This window comes from Polypterus senegalus, chromosome 13, assembly GCF_016835505.1.
Source record: "Polypterus senegalus isolate Bchr_013 chromosome 13, ASM1683550v1, whole genome shotgun sequence".
NCBI lineage: Eukaryota > Metazoa > Chordata > Cladistia > Polypteriformes > Polypteridae > Polypterus > Polypterus senegalus.
This window is the reverse complement of record NC_053166.1, coordinates 140,638,238-140,663,514: the sequence shown is the minus strand read 5'-3', so window position 1 is coordinate 140,663,514 and position 25,277 is coordinate 140,638,238. Positions and strand designations below refer to the sequence as shown.

The following is a 25,277-nucleotide window of genomic DNA, read 5'->3' as shown; positions in this document are numbered from 1 at the left end:
CTAAAAACATTAAAGAGTTGCATTCTTAAAAAATGTTAAGAACCTCACGTTTAAATGCACGTTCACTACTGACAGTACGTGGTAGGGCGAGAATACAACACGTCAAGAGTGGCACAGCGAAATGAAATAGTGAGAAAGAACGGGATTCTTCTCCGGGTTCTAAGAGTGCCTAAACCAGCAACCGTACCACCTGAGCTTCACAAGAGGTTGTCCACTTGGAGCTAAGCCTGTTCAGGCCTGGCCAGTAGACCAATCTAGGAAAAGCTTGGGTTGCTGCTTGCAAAAGGGGGCATCTACCCTATGGTCTGAATGTGGATCCCAATGCCCCAGTGCACTGACAGGGACACTGTGCTGTAAACGTGGCGCCATGTTTTGGATTGGACATAAAATCAAGATCCTGACTCTCCGTGGTCATAACAAGACCATTGGACATCCTTCGTAAGGAGTAGGATATTCCCTGCTATTCTGACTAATTTGTCCACCATGGCTTTGTCATTCTGGCCTCCTAATCATCTTCTGTCTCTCAACCCTTCACCACCTAACAGCTAATTTGTGGTGAGGGTACTGGCGCCCTTAACTAATAGTACCTCTGTCATTGGCTCCTCAGCTTGCTGTACCTTTGACTCGGACTCAACAATTTATGGTATCTCCAACTCTGAATGCACCTACTTAATTTATGTTGCCTCTGACTCTCTCTGCTCAGTTTATGGCACCACCTACTCCTCAATTTACGATATCTCCGACTCTATCTTCTCAATTTATGGTACTGTACCTCTGGTTCTGACTCCTCAATTAACTATATCTCCAACTCTGAATGCACCTACTTAATTTATGGTTCTTCTGAATCCTCAGTTTACAATATCTCTGACTGTCTCCTTAATTTATGATAATACGACTCCTACTCTGACTCCTTAGTTTATGCTACCTCTGACTCTGGTTCCTCAACTTATTGTACCTTTGACTGCAACTCCTCAATTTACGATACCTCTGACTCCTCAATTTATGGTACTGTACCTCTGACTCCTCATTTGATAATATCTCCAATTCCTAAATTTATGGTAACACCAACCCCGACTCTTCTCTCTGTAATCAGACTGATATATTCACTATGTTGATCGAAAGCACACAACATACAAGGTATTTCATTCCTGCCGAGTGCCGCTTCTAACACTTTTGAAAATCTTTTTAAATTTGGTAAAAATCAGAACAGCTACTGATTTTTGCATCACATACTTTTTCACCATCATCTTCTACAATGAACTGACACAGATATTTTTTTTTTTTTGCATCTGTTGTGATTATAAAATGTTTAAAAACGGCTGACTTTGTAAAAACTCTTTTTTTACATTGTGAATTTGTGCAAGGGGTTTAAACTCTTACTTTGAAATTTGTAGAAATCCATAAATTAGTCTTCAATGTAAATTAAAATGTCACTGGAAAAGAAAAAAATAGCTTTTGAAATTTGAACACATTATATTACAATTTACATTTAGGTGGTTTGTTGCATTTTTCATGACTCCGACTCCAGTAACCCAATAATCGACTCTGTCTCCACATCGATGCTTAAAATCTGAAGTTGGTTGTGTTTATGGCAGTTTTGACTTCACCACCTCAGCACCTATGGAGAGTACTCAGTATAACTGGGTGATCAATGGTTTAAAATAATGAATTAAAAAAGAAAAAAGAGAGTTGATAGTAAACAAGGAGAGGAAGCTTCGGGTGGGCACCTTGCTAGATGGTAACTTGTGTTGTGCTCACGTCCTTAAGGCTCATCTTTTGCCAGCAGCCCCTTCATTTTGTTACTATTGCTCTGACAACTTGTTGAAAACACCTCTGGCATGTCACCTCAATGACAATGTTGTCATTTGTCTGTTTTGGTTACGAGCGTCTTCACTCCATAGCACGCAAAGTATGGATGGTAATAAGAGGCATTGTAAGGAGCAGCGTATAGATAGATAGATAAATGGATAAGACACTATATAATCAGTATATAGATAGATAGAAATGAAATGAAAGGCACCATGTAATAGATAGATAGATACTTTATTACTGCCAAGGGGAAATTCACATAATACAGTATCTATCTATCTATCTACTACCTATCTGTTATATAGTGCCTTCATATCTATCTATCTATCTATCTATCTATCTATCTATCTGTTATATAGTGCCTTTCATATCTATCTATCTATCTATCTATCTATCTATCTATCTATCTATCTATCTATCTATCTATCTATATCTATCTATCATATAGTGCCTTTCTATCTATCTATCTATCTATCTATCTATCTATCTATCTATCTATCTATCTATCTATCTATCTATCTATCTATCTATCTGTCTATCTATCTATCTATCTATCTATCTGCTCCTTACAATTCCTCTTATTACCATCCATACATATGCAAAGAATTGCAGACTTCAAGTGGCAAGTAGCAGTTGCACAAACAGTACAAGCGCGTGTAGCCAATTCATCGGTCGATAACAGAAGAGTAGAAAGGTGCACACGCCGTGTCTTAATGAACTGCTTCAGACGGATGATTTTTTTTTTACAATATCCTTAATGGGTTGCAAGGATGTGCGGTGGCAGTGCTGGTGCCTCACAGTAAGCAGACCAAGGTTCGTGTCCTGAGTCCTCCCTCTCATGTTCCTCCTGTGTCTGCGTTGGTTTTTCTCCCCAAGTCCAAAGACATGCAGGTTAGGTGAGTCAGCGATCTTAAATTGGCCATTGTGTGTGTGTGTGTGTGTGTGTTCGCCCTGCAATGGACTGATGTCCTGTTTAGGTTTTGTTCCTGCCTTACACCCTGTGTTAGCGTGGCTAGGCTCCAGCAGACCCCCGCGACCCTGTTCAAGGCTAAGCGGGTTAGAAAACGACTGACCGACTGATTGACTTCTAGTATACCGTATAGTATAGGATGATTCAAAAGAACTGAATACTTTCAAAACAAGTATTATTCAGTAACTGAATATCACATGGGATGCCACGGTGGTGCAGTAGGTAGCGCTGCTGCCTCGCAGTTAGGAGACCCGGGTTTGCTTCCCGAGTCCTCCCTGCGAGGAGTTTGCATGTTCTCCCCGTGTTTCTGTGAGTTTCCTCCCACAGTCCAAAGACATGCAGGTTAGGTGGATTGGCAATCCTAAATTGTCCCGTGTGTGTGTGCGGTGGGCTGGCGCCCTGCCCAGGGTTTGTTCCTGTGTTGGCTGGGATTGGCTCCAGCAGACCCCCGTGACCCTGTGTTAGGTGTGATTGCCAGCCCGGACACAGACAGGCGGACACGTCACTGTCACCCAACACACATTTATTTTCCTTATCTACAATTTACAAAAGTGCTCACACAACCCTAAAGTCCTGGCCACAGCACACTGCCTCCTCTTCCTCAGGCCGCCTCGTCCTTCTCCTCACCCGACTCCAGCCCCTTTTATAAGGTGGTTCCCGACAATCTTCCACTGGCACTCCCCAGTGTGCCAGCTGCATTCCCTACTCTTCTCCCCCCCAGCACTTCCACTTCCAAGCTGTGGCCCCCAAAGGTACCAGGGCGGTCACCCCCACATGGTCTGGGGAAGGCACAAGCCCTCCTCTGGTCCTCCTGGGCATCCCGGCCGTGTCGCCCCAGCCATCTCTGACTGCCTGACTGAATATCGCATGAACATGTCGGATGTGCCTAATTGCAGTTATCCTTAATTTCTGTCCATATTTTAGTTTGTGAGGAAGGTACAGGATGTCCGCCATCATCTGTGATCACGGCCGATGTGTGCTGCGTGAAACGAGAGACACAATACTGTGATAGCATTTGTAGGATTAAGAAAAACCTACGAGTGACCCCGTGTTCATGTTACACTTACTGTTACAGTTATTGAGTGATACATCTTTGAAAGTGTTCAATTCTTTCTTTAAGTCAGCCTGTAAAAATGTTAGTATAAGCTTTTCAAAAATGTCGGTCAGTAATAAAACTACAGTATGCCTTTTGGTTGCAGTCCCACCATCCATATGCTATTCCATCCTCCAAAAGTGCTTATCCAGGGCAGCATTGTGATGGAAGCTGAAACCAATCCAGGCCAGCATAAGGAATCCTTAGACAGGCCGCCGGTCCATCACAGGGTGAACACACTCGCTCACAAATCCCACTTCTAGAGTCCTATTATCTTCATTTCACTGCCATTCTGTCTTTTGTGGTGATCCAGAAGTGGAGCAACATCTCCGCTCATGATGCCAGGTTCAGTTCCCAGACTGACCGTGGCATCTGCCCCTTTTCCCCTGGCCACATCCCTCACATGTGTGCATTTTGGTAATGTCATAGGATGGCACTTCATCCTCCATTGCTTTCTTTCTTGTGCCCGATGCTGCTGGGTTAGTCTCTGATTCTCTACAACTGTGAAATGGGTGAAGCGAGTGGAAAAATCAGTCAGTGGGTGTAATGACGGGGCTGCGTCGTTTTTTTTTTTGTTAAAAGTGTGATTTTTGTGCAGTTATATTGAAGACAGCTTAGTCGGTGGAATTTGACAACATCACATGAATCTGTTAATAACGTTGCACAAAGGGATGAACAGAAAGACACTTGAAACATACAAAACTAGTTTAACATGGCAGTACGATGACACAGGGGGTCTGTCTCAGTGAGCCACAGACAAGTCCCTTAACCTGCCTGGCCTTTCATTGTAAGAATGTGTAGCTTACGAGGATGGGGTTTACTCACAACATGAAGCCCTTTTTTTCTGGCATGATTCTAATGGAAGATAATATACAGTAAAAAGTAAAGATTGCCTCCACACATCATATCATATGCACCGATGGGCGCATGTCACCCCTCTTTTCAGATCGCTACATTGGCTCCATCTAGCAGCACACATTCACTTCAAATCCTTGATGCTTTCCTACACAGTAGTCTGTGGGGACACAGGGACACTTCTGAGGTCCTAGACTCCTTCTCGATGAACGACATCTGGTGATCCCACCTCTGTGTGCCATCACATCTTAGTCCAGTCTCTCTCGCTGTGCAGCTCCTAGTGGCAGGAACGGGCTGCCCACCTCCATCGGAACTGCTGACTCTTTCAGGAAGCGTTTGAAGACCTTCTTATCCCGTGAAGTTCTGTCTAGTAGCTCTTGTTCCAAAACAGCCCCCCAGACTGATGTTTACTCAATTAAAATGGCTTCTTTTGTAAGATACTTAGGGGGGAAAAAAGCGTCTGCTAATTGAATCAACGTAAAAGGAAATGTTAATGAAGAGCTACATTAGGTGAAGATAATGGAGTCCTGTGCAACACTCGTGTTTTCAGAATTATAAGCTCAATTTCCAGGTTGTATTATCCTCTCCGGCTCCTTCTATGCTGAATGTGCAGTTTCTCAGTTTATTTCTGACAACCTCGGGTCTGCTGGTCAGGGTGTTTCGTCTAATATGGATGGATGGATGGTCTGTCTAGGATGCCCCACCTTGTCGTTGCTTACAAATTAGTTATGGAGAAAGACTGTATAAGCATGTCACTGAAAGTAAAAATAAAACTTTATAATAAAAAATATACACAGTGCCTATAAAAAGTCTTCACTCTATTGGAAGTTTTCACACTTTACTGTATCAGAGTAGAATAAAAAAAGACTTAAATTCCAAAGTGAAAACAAATCTCTGAAACGTTGACTGTAAATATAAATCTTTTTGTAGTCACTGTATATTATATCCAGTACATGTACATTAATATTAGCTGCGCTAATCTAAGTCAGGTTGAAATGGGAGTAATTAACGCAGACCTTAGTGTTCATGTTTGCCGTGAACGGTGCAATGCGCATGTCTCTGTTGTATGCCGTTTGATGGTGACCGGAAAAAAGCGGAAGCGCACGGGAAATAACCGCAAATGCGTGAACGGCGTGTATGCAAAAAGAAAAAAAATTAAACATCGCAATAAATGAAATTGTATAATTGTTCACTAAACGTATTTATAAGCTTGTGTGTTTTAATTTGTTAGAGTTTTCTTTAATCTTCCGTAACTTTCGAGCGAGGCAAGTTGACCTTTTTTTTTTTTTTTTGAATAAACGAGCTGGAGTTTTCGACCAGTCAGAAAGGCAAGCAAATTCTCGGTTACAAGGGATTTGAATTTCTCACAAATGTCGCACAACAAATGGAATAGATACTTGGAGGTGCCGTGAGAATCGATCAACAAAGTGCCATTCCTTAATGAAAACGAAAAACGGAGACATTGTACAAGAGCCAACCAGCCATTGTCATGAGTCCTGTCCCCAGAAAGCAGAAGCAAACCTCGCCAGAAGTCGAATGCGACGAGCCATGTCAGCTGTGAATGCGACTTCTTGGAGAGAACTTATCAGAAGTGAGCAGTGATGCGCTGGCGTATATTCGGAAGCAATCGTCTCTTGTCAGAAGTCTTCGAAATCACCTAATAGCTCATTTACAATAATACTGTTAATTAGGGTGTGTTAATCGTGTATCTATCTATCCATCATCCAACCCGCCACATCCTAACTGCAGGGCACACACACGGGACAATTTAATATCGCCAATGCACCTGACCTGCATGTCTTTATATTTTACTATAATAAAAGACGTCTTGCAGTATAGGTGGTGTATATTTTATATTTGTAATAGCTATATGTCGCCGCATTTGACCGGGTGCGCTTTTTTCTGTGCGCCTCCTTCCGAGATTCCCATTTGATACGGGATTTGTAAAAGCGGTGTTAATGTTTGTGACGCGCCATCCTTTGGAGTGACACAGATACATCAACCAGATGGACACACAGACACTTATCCTTGTCCTGTATTGAGGTGGAGGTGTATGTGACCAATGCATATGTTATCATTACCTACAGGCTAAACTAGCAGGGCTACCTGGCACTGCCCAGTTCCCCCTGCATAAGTCTGTGCAAAATTAGAGACTGGCTCAGTGGTGTGGATTTGCAAACCAGAAGAAACACAAGCAGGGGTACCTGTGGTGGGGGCCTAACCTGCCAGTAAATGTTGGAAATAAATGTTTGATGAAGATAAGGTTAAACGGTGTGCATATGCGTAATGGACAAACACCAACTTAATATATTAGATGAACATAACATAACCATATCATAACAAGGAAGGACAGTGTTTTAGTAATAAGAAGGCAGGGCAGATGTTTACATTTTATTATGCCTTTATTAAGATACAAATATATATAGAATTAAAAAAATATCTTCAGAATGATTCACCCTAAATTACACTAAATCATAAACTACATATCTACAGTAAAATTGTTGATCCCAAAAATTAATTATGCTTTTGTTCTCTTTATTTTAAATAAATCAATTACTGAAGAAATCAACATCCTATATGCTTGAATTGTCACAGCGCACAGTGAAAGAAAGGGAAGCACATCATTATTACTGCTAAAAAGAGGCTTAATAATGGCAGTTTTCAAAAAAGAAAGCAAAATAATAAAGAAACTGACAAATTCTGTAAATCTAATACAAGATAAATAAACAAGATGCTACAGTTTAATTTTTCCATAAAATCTGAATAAAAAATAAATTAACATTTGTCAATGCTAACAAGTTTAGCTTTGCTAGTCTGCCCTAAGCATCTCTACTCAGAAATTCTCTTTTCAGTTTTTATATGGAAACAATAAAATAATCCACAATACAAGGACTTGTAGTCCTCTAGTTCTTTTTACAGCACAATTTGTAATACAAGCACAGTGGCAGTCATGAGGATTGTCCACAGCAGGTGGGGTTGCATCAGGTTGGCACGGCTTCTCTCTTAAGGGAAAAAAAGAAAAAAACAAACAAAAGTCACTTTTCAGATTTTTGTGTCAAGTTCATTTAGATTTTCTTAATGGTTTCTAATAAATATGCAGACTAAGAGGTACACATTATGGAGTCCATCCATCCATTATCCAACCCGCTATATCCTGACTACAGGGTCACGGGGGTCTGCTGGAGCCAATCCCAGCCAACACAGGGCACAAGGCAGGACACAAACCCCGGGCAGAGCGCCAGCCCACCGCAGTTATGGAGTACAAGTCTGTTAAAAAGAAAACGGCTCATTTTGGGACTGGTTAAACGTTACATCAGCAAAGTTGTTACACAAGTGACATTTTTGAAATGAAAAAGACATCTTATGACTTTCACAATCATAGAAATATTTAAGCAAAAAATCTGTACTTGAAATAAATGTCAAAATGCACCCCCTGAAATGAAAGAAAATGTGACAATGAAAGCCAACCTGGTGTCGAAGCTACAAAATTCATCACGCCGCTGGGAGCGTTTATCGTGTATCCGCCATGCAATCCAAGGTTGAGAGAGTCGATGGCGGCCCTGGGCTGATTCTTCATCCATGCCTGGATCTTTGGGTTGTTCTGATAGGCGACCAAATCTTTAGTGTTGTAGCCAAGCAGTCCCATAACGCTGGCCACACTGAGTTGCTGGAGGGATTTAAACAGAAAGAAGAACATGACGTGCAGCTGTTTGTATTTATTTTCTCTGTTATTTGAGAACCTACCAATAAAATGTCTCTAAACGTGAAACTTTCTTCTGCTGTGCTTAACATCAAAAGCAGCCCATCTCAGCAAGTCTACACTTGGAATCCCTTTTTTTTTATAATGACAATGAATAATGTGGACCACATTCTTGGAAATAACAACTAAGCAGTCAAAAAATGGTAAGGAAAAACGACACTTTAGAAAATATGTGAAAGTCTAGAAACTCTGTTTATTATTGGAATGCCTTCATGAAAAGAGGATTCATTACTGCAGGTCTTTTTTTGTGTTTTTTGTATGTATTTTCTGGAGCATATTTTTAATACTTTAAGCATGTCCAAAGAAGTTATACACAAACGGCAGGAATTGAGCCTTTTCACTTTCTTAAATCTTAGGATATTTTCAAGTCAAAGTGTCATGTAGAGTATAAGAGCAATGGTGGATATTATAGCTGGGTTCTCCCTTTAGAGGTAATAGGAATGCCTGTTTGTAGTTCACTTAAAATCAATACACATTTCTGTAATTGATCTCAACCTTAAATATCTTTAAAACAGATATGTGCAAGCATACTGTATGTGAATAAAACTCCATACGGTTGTTGTGGCAGGCAGGGCACAGTCAAATGTGCACACCTACGCCTGTCTGTCAAGCCATATTGGGTCTGCCAGTTACTACAACAGAACACATTAATCTGAATGTCCACATGAGATTACAGTAATACAGTTTATCTAATCCAGGTCTGCCCACACTTTTTCGGCTTGCGAGCTACTTTTATAATGACCAGGGCAACATGATCTACCTACATTAACAATTATATATATATATATGCATACTGAGTATCAGAGATGAGTAGTAATGAGTTGCATTTACCCCATTACAATTACTTGAGTAACTTTTTAAATAAATTGTACTTCTAAGACTAGTTTTACTGCACCATACTTTTTACTTTTACTTGAGTGCATTTGTGAAGAAGAAATGCTGTTACTCTGCTACATTGGGCAACACTCGAATCGTTACTTTTTTTCCATTAGATAAAGTCTGACAGACAATTTTCAATCTGCTCTGTGTAGCGTATGCTGTCAAGTTGCACACACGCCTTCCCAAATCAAGGTGCTGCAGCTTTGAGGACAGATGTTGCATTTTTCGTTTGAAAGCATTAACTGAGCTGATCATATTCACCTTGGTTAGTTCTCTTTTCCTTGCAGCTGTAAATTAAGCTCATTCAACATGTTGGTCAGATCGGAAAAAAATGCCAAGTCTAGCAGCCATTGATCGTTATGAAGTTGCTTGTATTGTGCATGTTTAATGACAAGGAGAAACTCCTTTTTCTCCGTCCAGTGGTCTTGAAAACTCAGCAGGAATTTCTCCCTAGCCATTTGCCTCAACAAAGGCATTGTTCATCATCTGCCCATGTTGGAAGGACTTGCTATGCTTAATGATCAAGTGACGATGCTTTGGTGTGTCTGCCTTTGCTTTTGAATTCAGCCGAGTGAAAAATGACGGCTGTCCGATTGACTGCGATTTTAGTTCCCTCTCCTTTCTCTTTCTCAGATCGTTTTCGTAAGGAAGTCAGTTTCGTAGTTTTTATGAACAGTTCAAAATTGCCTTTCCACATTTTCCTTCTTTGGAATAGCAATGATAGATAGACAGATCAGACAAACGTACTTTGATTGTGACATTGTGAGAAAAAAATCCTCTTCCAATTCCACATCCAGAAAATTTTTTTTTTGAATCCCTTCTTTAGTCGATATAAATTGGAAGGCTAACTAGATCACTTAGATAGCCGGAGTTTTGCAGTTGCTTGCGCGTTTGATTGTGCGCGTGGGATGACAAATGTGTTAGAAGAAAAGAGATCTCAGACTAGCCGCCCTGTATGTCAATCAAGTGGCAAATGAATATGGAGGATATATGATAGACTAACATTTAAAATTTTTTTTTTGAATGCAACGCGATCTATCTGAACTACCTTTGCGATCTACCGGTCGATCGCGATTGACGCATTGGGCACCCCTGATCTAATCTAATCTAATCTCGGGGATGTGGGAGAAAAGCACATGCAGTGATGGTTAGAAGAGACAACCTCAACACAGAAACTATCCAGACCAGGACTGGAACTAAGAACTTTGGAATTGTTAGATAGCAGTATTGATTACTGATAGATAGATAGATAGATAGATAGATACTTTATTAATCCCAAGGGGAAATTCACATAATCCAGAAGCAGCATACTGATAAAAAAACAATATTAAATTAAAGAGTGATAAAAATGCATGTTAAAAACAGACAATAACTTTGTATAATGTTAACGTTTACCCCCCTCGGGTGGAATTGAAGAGTCGCATAGTGTGGAGGAGGAACGATCTCCTCAGTCTGTCAGTGAAGCAGGATGGTGGCAGCAGTCTGTCAGTGAAGCTGCTCATCTGTCTGAAGATGACACTGTTTAGTGGATGCAGTGCAGTACTGCATCACCCTGGTTAACATAACAACCTTCTTGTTTGTTTAATTTGTTTTAAAAGGTTTTTGACAGCAGCCACAATTAATCATTGTATATCAAATAAAAAAATAAAGATTTATTTTATAAGTAGTAAGTAGGCCTGCATGTTTCCAAATAAAACAAATTATGTGTAAGAATAAATTGCACTTTTCTGAGAATCCAGCTCCAACATGAAATAAGATGCCAGGCCAATGAGCTAAAAGAAAGGCTTTGCCAGATGAACAATAAAATCAAAGAGTGGGCTGAACTGACTCCTTTGATAATCTTTGGTATTGAATTAATGTCAGCTTCAGAGCAGTTTACGTGATTATAGGATTGCTGAGTGCCCTGGTCGCAAAACAAAGAATCATCTAATGGTAGTGGCTCTAAGAAAAAAACAAATCTATGTAATTTAGATTTTTGAATGATTTAGCAGATCTGCAAAGAGTAATATATACCATGCAGGAAGGCTAAAGAGTGCACATCCCACCATTCCCAAGAATTGAAGGAGGGGGAAATATTAGGTGATCCTCTTAAATAAATTTACAATATAATTTATTAAATATAAAAGTCTTTATCATTTTGTGGACAGACTGAGCAGTTCCTCTTACTTATGTCAAATCTGTCTCTGTGCTTTGCCATGATTCATTTTTAGAAAACATGTAGACAGAAGCTACCGGAAAAGTAATGAACTCGGTAAGAGGACACCGCTCAGTTTACAAAAGGATTAAACTAATGCCTCATGTCACATATTTTCGGTGTTATGATACTGTATATATTTTTTTTAATTAGGAGCATTGTTTGAGAATAATGGAATTTGGTAATTTACTTTCATCACAATTAATGATGATACAGTTTATTGTGATATGAGTAGCACATATTGCCTTGTAGTTGCTGTAACACAGCACCTAAAAAATATACACATATTTAATTTTGCATGGTAGCATGGTGCTAGGAGCGTATGGCTTATTTTATGTAGTCTGGGCAAATGACGGAGGGAGGTATGGCAGAACAAACTGATAATCCAGATAGTAAATTATGTTTAGTTTAAGGTTATTCAAAGATGCCACTGTAGGGATTGTCCAAAACTGAAGTATGGGAAAGACTGGCTGGCACTGTTCCCGAGGAGAACACTGTTTTGTAGTTATCTTAGTGACAGAACTCCGTACTCTCTATGGCGTCACAAAGTAGTGCAAATTTATTGAAAAATGAAAAGAGTGTCCCTAAAGGCTCAATACTTAGGACTGATTATGTGGGTGTTTTACGTGCAAACAATATAATTCTCTCTATCAACGTGCAAAAATAGAGTTTTAAAGATCTTTACAATTTTTTTTTTTTAACCAAATACATAAATTGTTAAGAGAAAGTCTACCGAAAGGGTTGAAATGTAGTACAGCCTGCTGAGAGTTAACTGCAAAAGCATCCATTTATCCAAATTAATTTTAAACTCAGAGATCTTGTCATGGTCATCTAATGAGCTTAGCATTCTTTACAGTGGCTGAGCCAATTATGGTTTTAATTGTTCATAATGTTTTCATTGAAGTGTGCAAACTTTAAAAACTTGTGCAAGCAAGAAGTAAGTGCAGCAGTTTTTTCTTTCTTTTTTTTTTTTCCAAGCAGTATATACTGTACTATGTAAAGCTATTCCTGGAATGTACTGATTGTCTGTTAATGACAAATATATTCTGGAATTTTTCAGGTGAGGAATGACAAAGATTTGACTTGAGGGAGTTATAATGACTAAGGGATGAGGGTGGTAATGTATTGAATAGCATGTGCAAGTAAGAATTTCAGTCTGCTCCGTACATGTGACATAATTCTGTAAAGGGAACTGCATCATGCTGTGTACCCGCTGCATACTGTGGTACTATAAAGTTATTTGAAGGGTGGTTGGCAGCAGTGGCTCCTCTTGTCAATGCTTTCAGCATCTGGCATGTGCCTTTTCTAGATAGGTAAGAATGAAGGTATCTGTCAGCTTCAGACTACATAGATTTGGACATGAGCTTGGCTTTGAAATTTGGTACTTGTGAGTTTTGGAAGATAGCACAACATTAGTGGGTTGATTTGGTTTTAGCAACGTTAAAGAAAGTGTTAGCTTACATTTGTTATGCTTGTATCCAAAGTTAGAAAGGTTGACATTTCCATGTTAATGTTGTGAGAAGCAAAAGTCAAGATATGTTCCAGTGGGGCACCACCTATGTAAAAGCAGACAAGTTAGATTAATTTCTGTACGTTGAAACAGCATGTAGGATTATTGTCAAAACATAAGCACATTTATACATTGAACCACAAACTGTAAATATTGAAGTAAATATGCGCTGCTGGCATTTAGCAATGCAAAATTTCAATCTTGCATGTACATCTTTTATTTTCTCTTTATTTCTTGTTGTATTTTATCATGTGTATTTAGTTTTATATCTCACTATACCTGCCATATATTTTGTATCGAAAAGCAATTTCTGGATTCAATTTTTGCATGTTTCTTGGACAGAAACTCTCTTCTAATATAAGAGGGCAGAATTAACATGAAAATAACATGGCATTTCTCGAAACTCCAAATCCATTTTAAGGTCACACGATGGGAATCTACCCTTGACACATTAAGTGCAAAGACAGACCCAAACCTGAAAGGTGCAAAAACTGGAGTACCTGGAGGAAACTATACAGTAACAAAGGGAAAAAGGGGCAAAACCCCCCACAGACCGTGATCAGTTGCAGGATTTGGATTTGGATTTAAACCAGGATGCTCGATATATCTGATAATAGCACTGCCCACTGTACCACAGTGCCACCTGTTGGTTTGAAATGCAAAATAAAATAAAAACAATTCTATGAACCTGCTCTTCCGCTCTATGGCTACCAGATGCTTTGGCCTATCTTGACTGCTCTTAGTGGAAAGCAGAAAGTAAGTTTGTATTAGGCGCCAGTCCATCACAGGATATACTGTACTATGAAACCCACCCACACCCACTCCTACTGTATTATTTTACAGTAATCAGCAAGCAATATGTCTGGAAATGAATAATGGATTTACAATTCAACAATTTCTGAAGAGCTACTAGAATGTAAATCTTCAAATATCATTAATGTTATTTAATTGTGGGTTTATATTTGTAAACACATAATATTTTTTTTTATTGCGTGACATTTTACTTTTTTTATGATGTATATATAGGAGAAACCCATTTACTAATATGTTGAAGATGGTTGATGATTCAGTATAAATGGTAATTCACTTATAATTTCTATTAGCCACAATATTTTAGGAATTCGCATTGTAGAGCGAAGTATAGCTAAAACTTCTTGGGGCTACAAAGACCACTGCAACCAATGGCAGGAAGTAAAACCAACTGAGCCAGAGGCAAAAGTGATATCAGTCTATCAGAACCATTTTTTTTATATAAATCTAGAAAGTTGACACTGGAAACAGTTATTTATGGTACACATTTTTTAAAGTATAATTCTCATTTCTGTACAGGAAACTAATCATCACTCACCCAAATAATCTTGTAAAACAATGAAACTCTGCAATGGAGTAATTGTTTGTTGGTTGTAAGCAGAATAAATCTTGTTATACAATACTTGCTGCTGCTTGTAGGAACAGGAAGAAATATTCAATGGCACTGCATCCCTGCAAAGGCAAGAACAGTTTAATAAACTCTTTATTTTCTAAACATTCATATTTTCATACATACTTTAAAATGCTTTAAAACAAATAGGCTCAAAGTTATGGCATTCAAACCTTATGCAGCACCAATGACAAACTGTAGGAAATGCAGGTTACCTCAGCTCCTGAGCATCAATGGCTTCCAGGACAGAGATGTCCACAGAACACAAGTTGTCGCCACCAATTGCTTTAAGTGTTGCAGAATCCAATGTATTTCCAGCAGCTAAATATTTTGCAATTAAAAGTGCACTCTGAAAAATAAAAGCACACGTTAATAATGAATGTAAAACTAAACTCCTTTAAATGTATAAATACAAGTTTTCTCAGGGATTAAACAGATTTTTTTTTTTTTTACTTTTACTTTGTTTATATATTTTGTTTTGAAGTGAAAACTGTTAATATTAAAGCAGTGTAAATGCAGCAATCAAAATCAGAAAAAAAAAGTCAGATCTGAAATAAATCTGTGAAGAGTATGTATTTAATAAAGGAAAATATAATGCCCCAAAAATATTTTTACAGATTTCTAACTTTGTCTGACCTCTGTGCTCCAATTACCGCCGGCCTTACTTTTCATGCAATTTCATCGACTATTTTTATACTTGTGAACAAGTGACAGTGTCTGAGATACGAGGATTTGGGGATTTGTGGATGGATTTGATTACCTGGACTTGTAAGGTCATTTTACAAATTATTACTGCATATTTATAGGTGGGTGGCACAGTGGGTAGCTCTGCTGTTTCACAGTTAGAAGACCCCGGTTCGCTTCCCGGGTCCTCCCTGCGTGGAGTTTGCATGTTCTCCCCGTGTCTGCCTGGGTTTCCTCCCACAGTCCAAAGACATGCAGGTTAGGTGCATTGGCGATCCTAAATTGTTCTTAGTGTGTGCTTGGTGTGTGTGTGTGTGTGTGTGTGTGTCCTGTGGTGGGCTGGCACCCTGCCCGGGATTTATTCTGTGCCTTGCACCCTATTTTGGCTGGGATTGGCTCCAGCAGACCCCTGTGACCCTGTAGTTAGGATATAGCAGGTTGGATAATGGATGGATGGATATTTATAGGTGCACTATATAAGTACAGTTATAGAAGTACTTCAGTAATACTCATAATGTAAACACTATCAGATCAGTATAACAAACACTCTCCTAATAATAATAATTTAATTTTCTTGTTTATTTCTAACTTAAAGCCCTTCTACTCTTAATATGTTATCATTGCCTATTAGTTTACTTCTATCATTAAGAGCGATTTACTAATACCATTCAACAGCAATGTAATGGCACACATTAGCAGAAATTGTTTTATGAAAAGTGACTGTGTGCAAGGGTGGTGTGCCACAAATCCAGCAAATACCATTTTGTTGTTTATACTTTTAAAGGTAAAAGCAGAGTAAAGGTGTACCTCATGCGGAGGCCAGCTGCCATCACTTGGATTTAGTAAGGCTGTTAAGGTATCAGCCTTGGTGACCGTCCATTTGTCAAAGTCTCCCAAAGTGGCCAATCGAGAAACTGGTCCAAGCATTTGAAGCTGGATTTCAGGAATCACATATGGATATTGCTAAAGCAGAACATCAGACATTAGCATTGTATTTTGGATTACATTTGTTAATGTGTATATTGAGTACTTTATAGTATACTAGAATGCTGTTATGTATTATCAGGAATATCTCACTTGCCTTTTCTTAAATGCATGCTGCCATATACTCCTTAAACAAATTTATTCAAAGTATAGCATTAGAATTGTAAACTATAGTCATCTAGTGTACAAATAACAAAAAAAATTCTGAATCTCATGTTGAGGAAGTAAATTGTGCAAAAATAGGCACAAAGTAAATGCAATTCATTTCCACACACAGCACCCACACACAATTATATAAACTTTAAATGGCATTATTTTACCTCATTTAATTTATCTAAGATACATTGTTGATAGGGTTCAAGATAAATATTTTCCACCAGCAGTGCCAAGTTGTCATTCACAGTTTGTGGACTTAAACACAGACAGAATTGAGACGCATCATATTGAATTTCCAGGTTGGAGTTCTTGAGAATATCTGTTGTGATATTTCCAGTAGTGCAACCTTTTTTGAGTAAGAATTAAAGATAGAGGCAAATTAAAAAAAATGTTAATAAAATAACTTATTTAGGAACTTTCACCCTGAAAAGTCCACTGCAAATTGCATAAGGTTATGCAAAACTGAACCTTTAGAGTCATAACTGAAAACTGAGTGTGTTTAATAACTAGATGTAACACTTATCTAGGTTTTCTCCATTTTCTTTTCTTCACCTTTGCTTAAATTACTTTTTTTTTTTAAGTATAGACAACTTTAAAACTATAGAGTCAACTTTAAAAACAAAATTGCAAAATGTCACTTACTTGTATCTCGCCGTTGCCTTCTAGGGCTAAGTTGCTGGTAAAGATTAGTCAGTGTGGATTTGTTTATTTGGGCTAACTTTATCTCAGGAACAAAAACTTTCAGGTATGTAATAATATCAGCCTGTTAACAAATTGCAAAAACAATATTAAATTGCACTCCTGTTAAATTTCCCTTGTCTTTGTCTGTAAACTGCATGCATAACAGTTATCACTGGAGGTATTATAGTTTAATTAGTTATTGCTGTGGCTCTCACAATATATTTAAACCTCGACAAACTAAAGTACTTAAAATTGCATATACAATAAAATACAATGCTGCCTGAAGAAAGACAATAAATGAATTAGGCTGCTTTTGAGAATATAAATTGGTTAGTGCTCTGTATACATGAAATGAGTGTTATGTATTACTTATTTAGTTATTTCTATAGAGTCTACCACTGAGGCACCCAGGGCAACAATAATAAGATAATTAGGCATACAGTGAAATATAAAGGCATATAAATATTTTTACCTACCACTTTAAATTTGGACCAAAACATCATGTCAAAATAAATGGGAAGTTTTCCAAGGTGAATCAGTGTCTGAAGTGTCCAATTAGAAGGTTTTCTAAAACAAATAAGTGAAACAAAGAAGCTGTTCAAATAAGATTTGTAAGTGTAATTACTAAATTAAAAAATACAGGATTATTGAATATAAATTGAACGTTTCAATATACAGAGCTTGTTCGGTTCAATTCAGATAATTCCATGCATGTCAGAACTTCAGTGGATGAAAGGGGATACTGTACTCTCAAGCTGTCCACAAACGCAAAATGAATGCCAAGGTTATTAAAGTACATACAAAGCTGTGTGTGTAATAAATAAAAACATTAGGGAGTTAAATAAAACAAGGAGTAACGACAGCATGCAATAAAGACAGACAAATAAACCCTAGTGCCTCTTTGGGCATGTCAACACAACAAATCAATATTCTGTCTTTATAGTGGGATGGCAGGTCAGTTTCTGAAATGGATATTATTATGCACTTCTTCCTCACTCTGCCATACATTTTCCAACCTCTGGCTTCTCTTCTGCCTGTGGCTACATTCACTGTAATATGTTTTCATTTAAAACTCCATTAACACTAGCATTTTCACATCACTTATGAAAATATTGTTATCCATACTAAAACAAAAAAATGCTTTTGATGTAACTGTCCACCTACACTGGGCATGTACAGAGCATAGATGCCTTTAACCAGCATATACTGTGTGATTTTGAGTATGATTCTAATGTAGTGTTAGTAGTCTCACAAGCCAATTTTCTGATATTGCTATCACATTTCCTTAAATTCATTCTGCAGTAACTGCCATAAGTGTGCATTGTACAAGTATAGTCTAAGCACATTTACGACTGCCGACTCTAGAGTGCAGTGTGAGTAGTCGCTTAACCAGCTATGACAAGCAAATCTCCTATGTCCTCAATGTCTGTCTGTACCTGCTTTCATGTTACAGGAAATGGTCAAATATTGTGGTTGGTGATGCAAAGTGGTGTCTATTAGTCCAATGCTGAATTCAGAGTGATTGTTAGCTAATCTTGAGTGTGTACCTTGCTTTAATAATAATAATAATAATAATAAAAAGAACCACAACATTTACAAGTAAAGAAAGAAAATGAATGCATTCATTCTATGTATTCTTTTCATTGGGTTGCACGGAGCTAGAGCAATAATGATTCCTAGATGGGAACACACTCATTCCCACAGCCACACTTTCTTATTCTGGGACACTGTAGAGTCACCAGTCACCCTAACCTGCACATCTTGGGATGTGAGAAGAAAACCAAAAAATATGGAGAACAAAATGCATGCAAATAAGGGGAGAACATCCATCCATTATCCAACCCGCTATATCCTAACTACGGGGTCATGGGGGTCTGCTGGAGCCAATCCCAGCCAACACAGGGCGCAAGGCAGGAAACAAACCCCGGGCAGGGTGCCAGCGTACCGCAGAGGGGAGAACATGCAAAGTACAAAAAGATTATGACTTGGATTAACTCCCCAAAAGAAAAAACAGTATTTATTTATTTATTACTTAATTGTTTCTGTAAGCTACATTAGAAAGACTTAGAAATGAATGTTGCATTTTAAGACAAAATATCAGAGGAACATACAACTGTATTTATTATTTTTTTTACAATTTTTAGTCTTCACATTTCATTCACTTTTATCATACTGGGCACCTTTAATAGCAACTGGATATCTTTATTCGCTTGCAGACAAATTGAATATGCTAAAAATAAAATACATACCTATATGTTGTGTTGCCTTTCAAAAGTACAGTCTGGATGGATGAAGCCTGGTCTGAAGTCAGTGTACTACAGTTTTTAAAGTACTCCAAAATGCTACTGTCAGAGTTTTCAATGTATGTTCCATTTAAAGTACAAACCATATTGTTAAGCACACTTAGATTTTCAGTGCTGATGTTAGTGCTGTTTATACCCTGAGAAATAGAGATGGACGGCAGTTAGCTTGGAGCATATCTGTAAGAATTTCTAATAATCTTATATATATCTGTTCCTTACAGCAGTTTTGTACTAAATTGAGTGTTTATGAGGTATTCAGCATAATTTCAAAACAAATTAATACAATACTGCATTTAGTACCATTCTGATGAGTAGAGTAAGTAAGATCAATGAAACAAATCCAGACATAAAAGAATATGAAAGACAAGTCCAAAGGGAGATGTGAGTAAAAATGACAGGAAACAAACAAGAGAATTTTAACATTCTCAAATTTGTGAATTTCCTTGGGATTTATAAAGTATCTATCTATCTATCTATCTATCTATCTATCTATCTATCTATCTATCTATCTATCTATCTATCTATCTATCTATCTATCTATCTATCTATCTATCTATCTATCTATCTATCTATCTATCTATCTATCTATCTATCTATCTATCTATCTATCTATCTATCTATCTAAATCCACTTAGCCTAATTAAGGATCATGGAAGTTTCAAGCATCATGTACATGGAAATAAACAGCCATGGACAGGGCACCACTCTATAACAAGGACAGTATCAGTCATTCTAAGTTAAAATGATGTCCACTGCTTGTTGGAGTTATTTTCAGTATCTAGAGATCTTTTTTTTTATGACATCATCTGCTGTGTCTAACAGAATTCCACTAATGGACCCATTAGAATCATCTGAGAGAAAAGCAACTTATTTTGGGTGATGTTTCCCTACAAAGCCACTTACAACTGTTGAAAGAAAGCACAAAGAATAATGAAATTACCACTTAGGTTAACTAAGTAATTTAAATTATTTTGATGTTATTACTATAATTATTGTTTGATAACTATTGTGTGTATTTACACTGCAGCACTATTGTATATCTTTAGGATTACACAACATAATTGATGGCTATTTTAGGCATGAGAGTTGCTGTCATCTGTAGTGTGTACTGCTTGCTTTATATAAATACTGTACATGCTTGTTTTACTTACCAGACATTTTTTTGCTGAATTCAAGAGAACCTTTGCTTGTTTTAGTGTACCAGTACTTTCCAGTAGAGTTGCATTTCCAATTTGTTTAAAATAGGCAATACATTTTTTACCTGTGATTTTAGAATATCTAAAAACAAAAAAAAGTTGTAACTACATAACTTGTAAGAAAGTGTCAACAAAACCTTACCAATAAAACTTTTGCTTTGCCGGAAAGCTGGTAAGTCTTTGCCTTACTGAGCTGCTTAGGTGCCTAGTGACTGTGAAACGAGTAAGCTTTTTTGAGTATGGCAGGTGTCTTAAGTTTTGCATTGCAGCTAGTCTGACAGTAATCTTCTTTCTGTTCCCTTTAAACACAGAACTTTGCTTAACAGACTCTCTTACTGCTATTCAAAAAACCATCTTGCAGTGTGATTCACAGTTTTTCAGACAGTGGTGTTTTTGGCATGGACATTTTGGTACAGGAGAATTCTTCGAAGCCCACCATTAAAGGAGCTAGTGAAAGAGAGTGTTGTGTAAGTGTGGATGAGAGAGGATGAAAGAGAGAAAGATTATCAAACATTTAAAGAGTAGAATGTACAGTATAAGACCTGCTCCTCATTTGAAACCTACTGTATTAGGATGGGTATGGGGCTGCTGGAACGTCTTGAAAAGATCCTAGTTTATAGCATATTGTGGAGTTTGGGAAAGTGAACATACAGTAGATAGTCTTGTTTTTGAATACAAGTGAGAAGTGTGAGGTGTACAGTAGTACTGTATCATAAAACAGTGGTGGCTGTACTGTATGACAAAATAAAGGACATTATTAATACATATCTCAACATCAGATTCTCTGAACGTAAAAACTCAATATTCCAACAAATTTCTAATTTTTGTTCAATAGGCAAAGTTTTAAGTTGTATTGTTCCTAATCAATCAACATAATTCAGGATAATAACTATGACTAATCCAAAATAGTGATATGTACAAGTTCATGCACCTTTTAAATTGTGTCACAAATAAAGGGCTCTAGACTTCAAGCCCCAAAGGGGAACTGAAAGGTTGAGGCTGCATTTGTACACATCTGAGAAAAGGCCTGCAAAAGAGGCCATGCAAAAAAGAAATAGGCCAGACACAAAGGAAACTTCACATATTATAAACATAACTATTTTTATTGAAATTGCATTGAGCATATCCTGAGAAATTATGCTATAAACATTTTAACAGTGCTCATTTCTACTTATTTAAATGTTTAAACAACAATTAATGTAATTATCATTTAATTTAGTTAAATGATCCTTTTCTTAGTTTTATTATTTATTCTATTGTGTGTGTGTGTGCGCAGTCTTGGAGTAGGTTAGCTTTTTCATTTCACTGCATGTTGTACTTGTATAACTGTGTATGAGACGAATAAAAATCTTGAGTCTTCAATCATCTGCTGGGGTATGTGATGCAGTATCCCAATCACCCTTGATTCAGAGAAGCCCTGGTTCCATATTTCACTGGCACAATTTGGGGGTGCTACTGAGTTCTGAGGGATTCTCTGAATTGCTTTTGTCAGGCCTTGTATTTCAAGATCTTCTAAAGCTGTGCAAATCACTTATGCTAGCAGAAGTATGAATTTTAACATCTTAATTAGTATCTGCCACTCATACCATTATTACCTCTCTTAAAGGAAACTAGACCAAACAGAAGAGATAATACAGTTTCATTGTCCCATGAATACAAATTTTCCATAATCTACAGCATGCACCATTCATTCATACATTCATTGATTCATTCATTGTGTGAAGCTGCCTTATTTGGTTACAGGGAGCTGGAGCTCTAAAGCAGCCTTAATGTACACAAGGCAAGTCCCGTCAAGGGTCAGGATGCCAGTATACTGAATGAATTTCACTCATGCGTGGTCATCTTATTGCTGCAAATAAATATAATAGCATGTCTTTCGACTATGGGAGGAAACTGGAGTTACCAGAAGTAGCTCATCTAGAAAAGGGCTAGTCAAGCTGAATACCTCAGCAAGGAATCAAACATGTTAAACTTGGTGACTTATAATGTGACATTTACTTTACTTGATGTAATTAAACATGAATTGCAAATAACAAAATAGACAACAGCTAATCAGTTAAACATGTGTTGTTTTCAGCTGCAAGTGTGTTATCATTGAGTAGCTGCATTCATTACAATAATTTGAAAGTAAAAAGGAAAGAAACAAGGTCTGATATGTTCTCTTCCTCCCCAATTCTTTTTTTTTTTTTGTTGTTCCAAAAAATTTAAAATGTAGGCTTTAGGATATTTTTGGCAACTTAGACTTGGGAACAGATACAAGGAGAAGAAATCTTAGTAAACGTCATATTCTGTGGGCCTCCAGAACTAACACAGACCATTCAATTACTGTAAATGGACAGAGAACAGTCCAAGAAGTCTATCTACAATGAACACCTGCAGCAACAACCTCTTTTCACGATAGATAACTGTCACACTTATTTAATGCATACAAGACAAAACTGAATTAGAATTTGTAAAAGTATTTACTGCACTTGTACATTTACAGCATTTTAAATGTAAAGTTATATATAAAGGCGCTAGTCTACTCACTGATAATACAGAAGAACTTCTGGAGGATAACTTGAAAAATTCTGGAGCGCTGTCTGATTATTTAGGTAATAAGCCATTGAGGTCAGCTAAAAGGAAGAAATATTGCAATGTGAAAACAGTCATTTCTTTACATTAAGACAAACCTTCTGTCTGCATAATGTTTATTTTAGTATGACTACTATAACAACAAAACTGGGTATGATACTGAACATTAGGGAGTGTTTATTATATGAAAAAACGCTACAATTATCATATGTTCTTATAAGAACACCTATTCATCCATCCATTATCCAACCCGCTAAATATCCCAACTACAGGGTCACGGGGGTCTGCTGGAGCCAATCTCAGCCAACACAGGGCACAAGGCAGGAAACAAACCCCCGGCAGAGCGCCAGCCCACCGCAGAGCATTATAAGAACATATAATTTACAAATATTGGAATATAATAATTATTTTTGATCAATTTAATAAAAACAATTATTCTGACATAATTCCGGGAATTAAATATAGCTTGTTCTTTACTAAAATACATATGATCATCAAGCTTAAACATGCTAAAAAAATTATTTTTTTTTTTTATACTTAAGCAGAAAATTGTGTGGAGTGTGGTGAACAAGAGAGGGTTTATAAGATACAGAAAAATCAAAATAGTTTCTTTTTTTAAATTCAATTAACTTTCTGCATTATTACAAAAATGTCATTAGGTCACCTACTGAAAGGGTGGGGCCAATTGCCAGAATATGGGCCTCCATTTAAGAAAAAGCTTGGCTAATAATACAGAGACAAAGAGAGAACAGGTCATGAAATGGACAGCTACAATGCCTGTCCCACATAACAGAATGAAAGTGAAGGCCACGCTCCTTGTTTGTGTGCTATAAGCCAGAGCAGGTTAGTTGTTTCCTGGTAACTGACCTAAACAGAACACCTTTCTGCTGTGATGATCCCGTATATTACAGACAAAGGATACAGAGATTGCATTGCAATCAGAACTGCACAGAGGGGGAGAGAGAAAAGGTTCTGGAAACCTGGACTTGGAGTGTGCAAGGGGAAAGCAAACCAGATACTTTTTCCTTTTCTAGAAAGGGACCTTGAATTATTATTTTTCTTTCTTTTCTATGGCATTTATTTTGTTTTTTGGTTAATTCCCTTTTTATATCCCCCCTTTCAGTTGCCTTCCCTTAATTCAAGTATGGGACAATAATTAAACCAATGATAAAAATCTCACAATATTTATAAAAAATACTTTTAAACATCCTGCCACACGTAAAGAAACCTTTACACTTTTATTTTCTTACCTGCTGTTCTACAAGGGTTACACCTTTATCATTATATGCTTTAATAATTTCAATGATGTCATTAGAGGAAAGATTTTTCACTGAAGAACCACTATATCCTTGTAGTATGTACGATGAAAGACTAAAGGAAGTAAAAGGAAAAGAAAAACAACTTCCATAAGCCTCTTAGATTGTATTGAGTTTTTCTGTCATTGTGCTATTGATTGACACCAATGATTAATACCATAATCACACACATACAGTACATTCACTTGTTAAATAACAGCTGTTGAGAGGGAAATGCCTATTATTACTAGTATTACTATAAAGCAAAGCCTTAGGAAAAATAAACTCCTGAGACTTTGGTGTCCAGGCATTCAGGAAAATGTTTGCAGACTTCAGTCAGGTGTCTGTTCAGTCCTGCCACAGAAGGTGTCTGCTGAGATGGAAAGTAATATGATGAAGGTCATTGGTTACATGTACTGAATGGAGGACATATGGCTATAACACATTGTAAGTTGAAAGCAACTAATTAAACGTTTCATGATTTGTTTACATGAACTGGTATTGTAGATTGTCACAGAAAATCAGGAAAGGGGAGCATAAACCAGGCAGAATGAGGAAGCAAAAGTCATTAAAACAAGTGTAACTGAAGAACGAGGAAGTGACTGGGATCTGCAGCAGAGGAAGGCCGGCACTCTTTTATTTTAGAGATATGCGTCACTTCCCCTGCCATCAAGTGATCTTCATGCTCATTAGTCTGAATAATCTGTAACTACTGCTCCATCCTATTGAAGTTAAAAAGTGGCCTTTTATTATTTACTACAGTTTTCTTACTTTTTTCCACCTAGTAAGATGGCATTCTAATAAAGAACATGTACTAAACACACATTTTTAACTTTAAAATATGATAATTATATACTGATATAATAACTCAACATTACGAATCAGAAAACGACTAGCTAGTTGCATATGAAAAA

At 37.4% G+C, this 25,277-nt stretch overlaps 1 protein-coding gene across 1 annotated transcript in view; it reads right to left on the bottom strand.

Moving 5' to 3' along the window:
• Window positions 1–7,110: 7,110 nt before the first annotated feature.
• The window catches only part of LOC120542660, a 43,498-nt gene continuing 25,331 nt past the window's right edge, over window positions 7,111–25,277 (bottom strand). The window contains exons 18-30 of the mRNA XM_039775259.1: window positions 24,319–24,439; window positions 23,024–23,109; window positions 20,450–20,576; window positions 19,245–19,435; window positions 17,472–17,562; window positions 16,957–17,077; window positions 16,479–16,660; window positions 15,982–16,137; window positions 14,706–14,839; window positions 14,419–14,552; window positions 13,022–13,116; window positions 8,196–8,394; window positions 7,111–7,729 (exon numbers count right to left, since the gene is read on the bottom strand). Coding sequence (XP_039631193.1) covers window positions 7,641–7,729; window positions 8,196–8,394; window positions 13,022–13,116; window positions 14,419–14,552; window positions 14,706–14,839; window positions 15,982–16,137; window positions 16,479–16,660; window positions 16,957–17,077; window positions 17,472–17,562; window positions 19,245–19,435; window positions 20,450–20,576; window positions 23,024–23,109; window positions 24,319–24,439 — 1,726 coding nt within the window. The 3' untranslated portion in view covers window positions 7,111–7,640. The remainder of the gene's footprint in view (window positions 7,730–8,195; window positions 8,395–13,021; window positions 13,117–14,418; window positions 14,553–14,705; window positions 14,840–15,981; window positions 16,138–16,478; window positions 16,661–16,956; window positions 17,078–17,471; window positions 17,563–19,244; window positions 19,436–20,449; window positions 20,577–23,023; window positions 23,110–24,318; window positions 24,440–25,277) is intronic.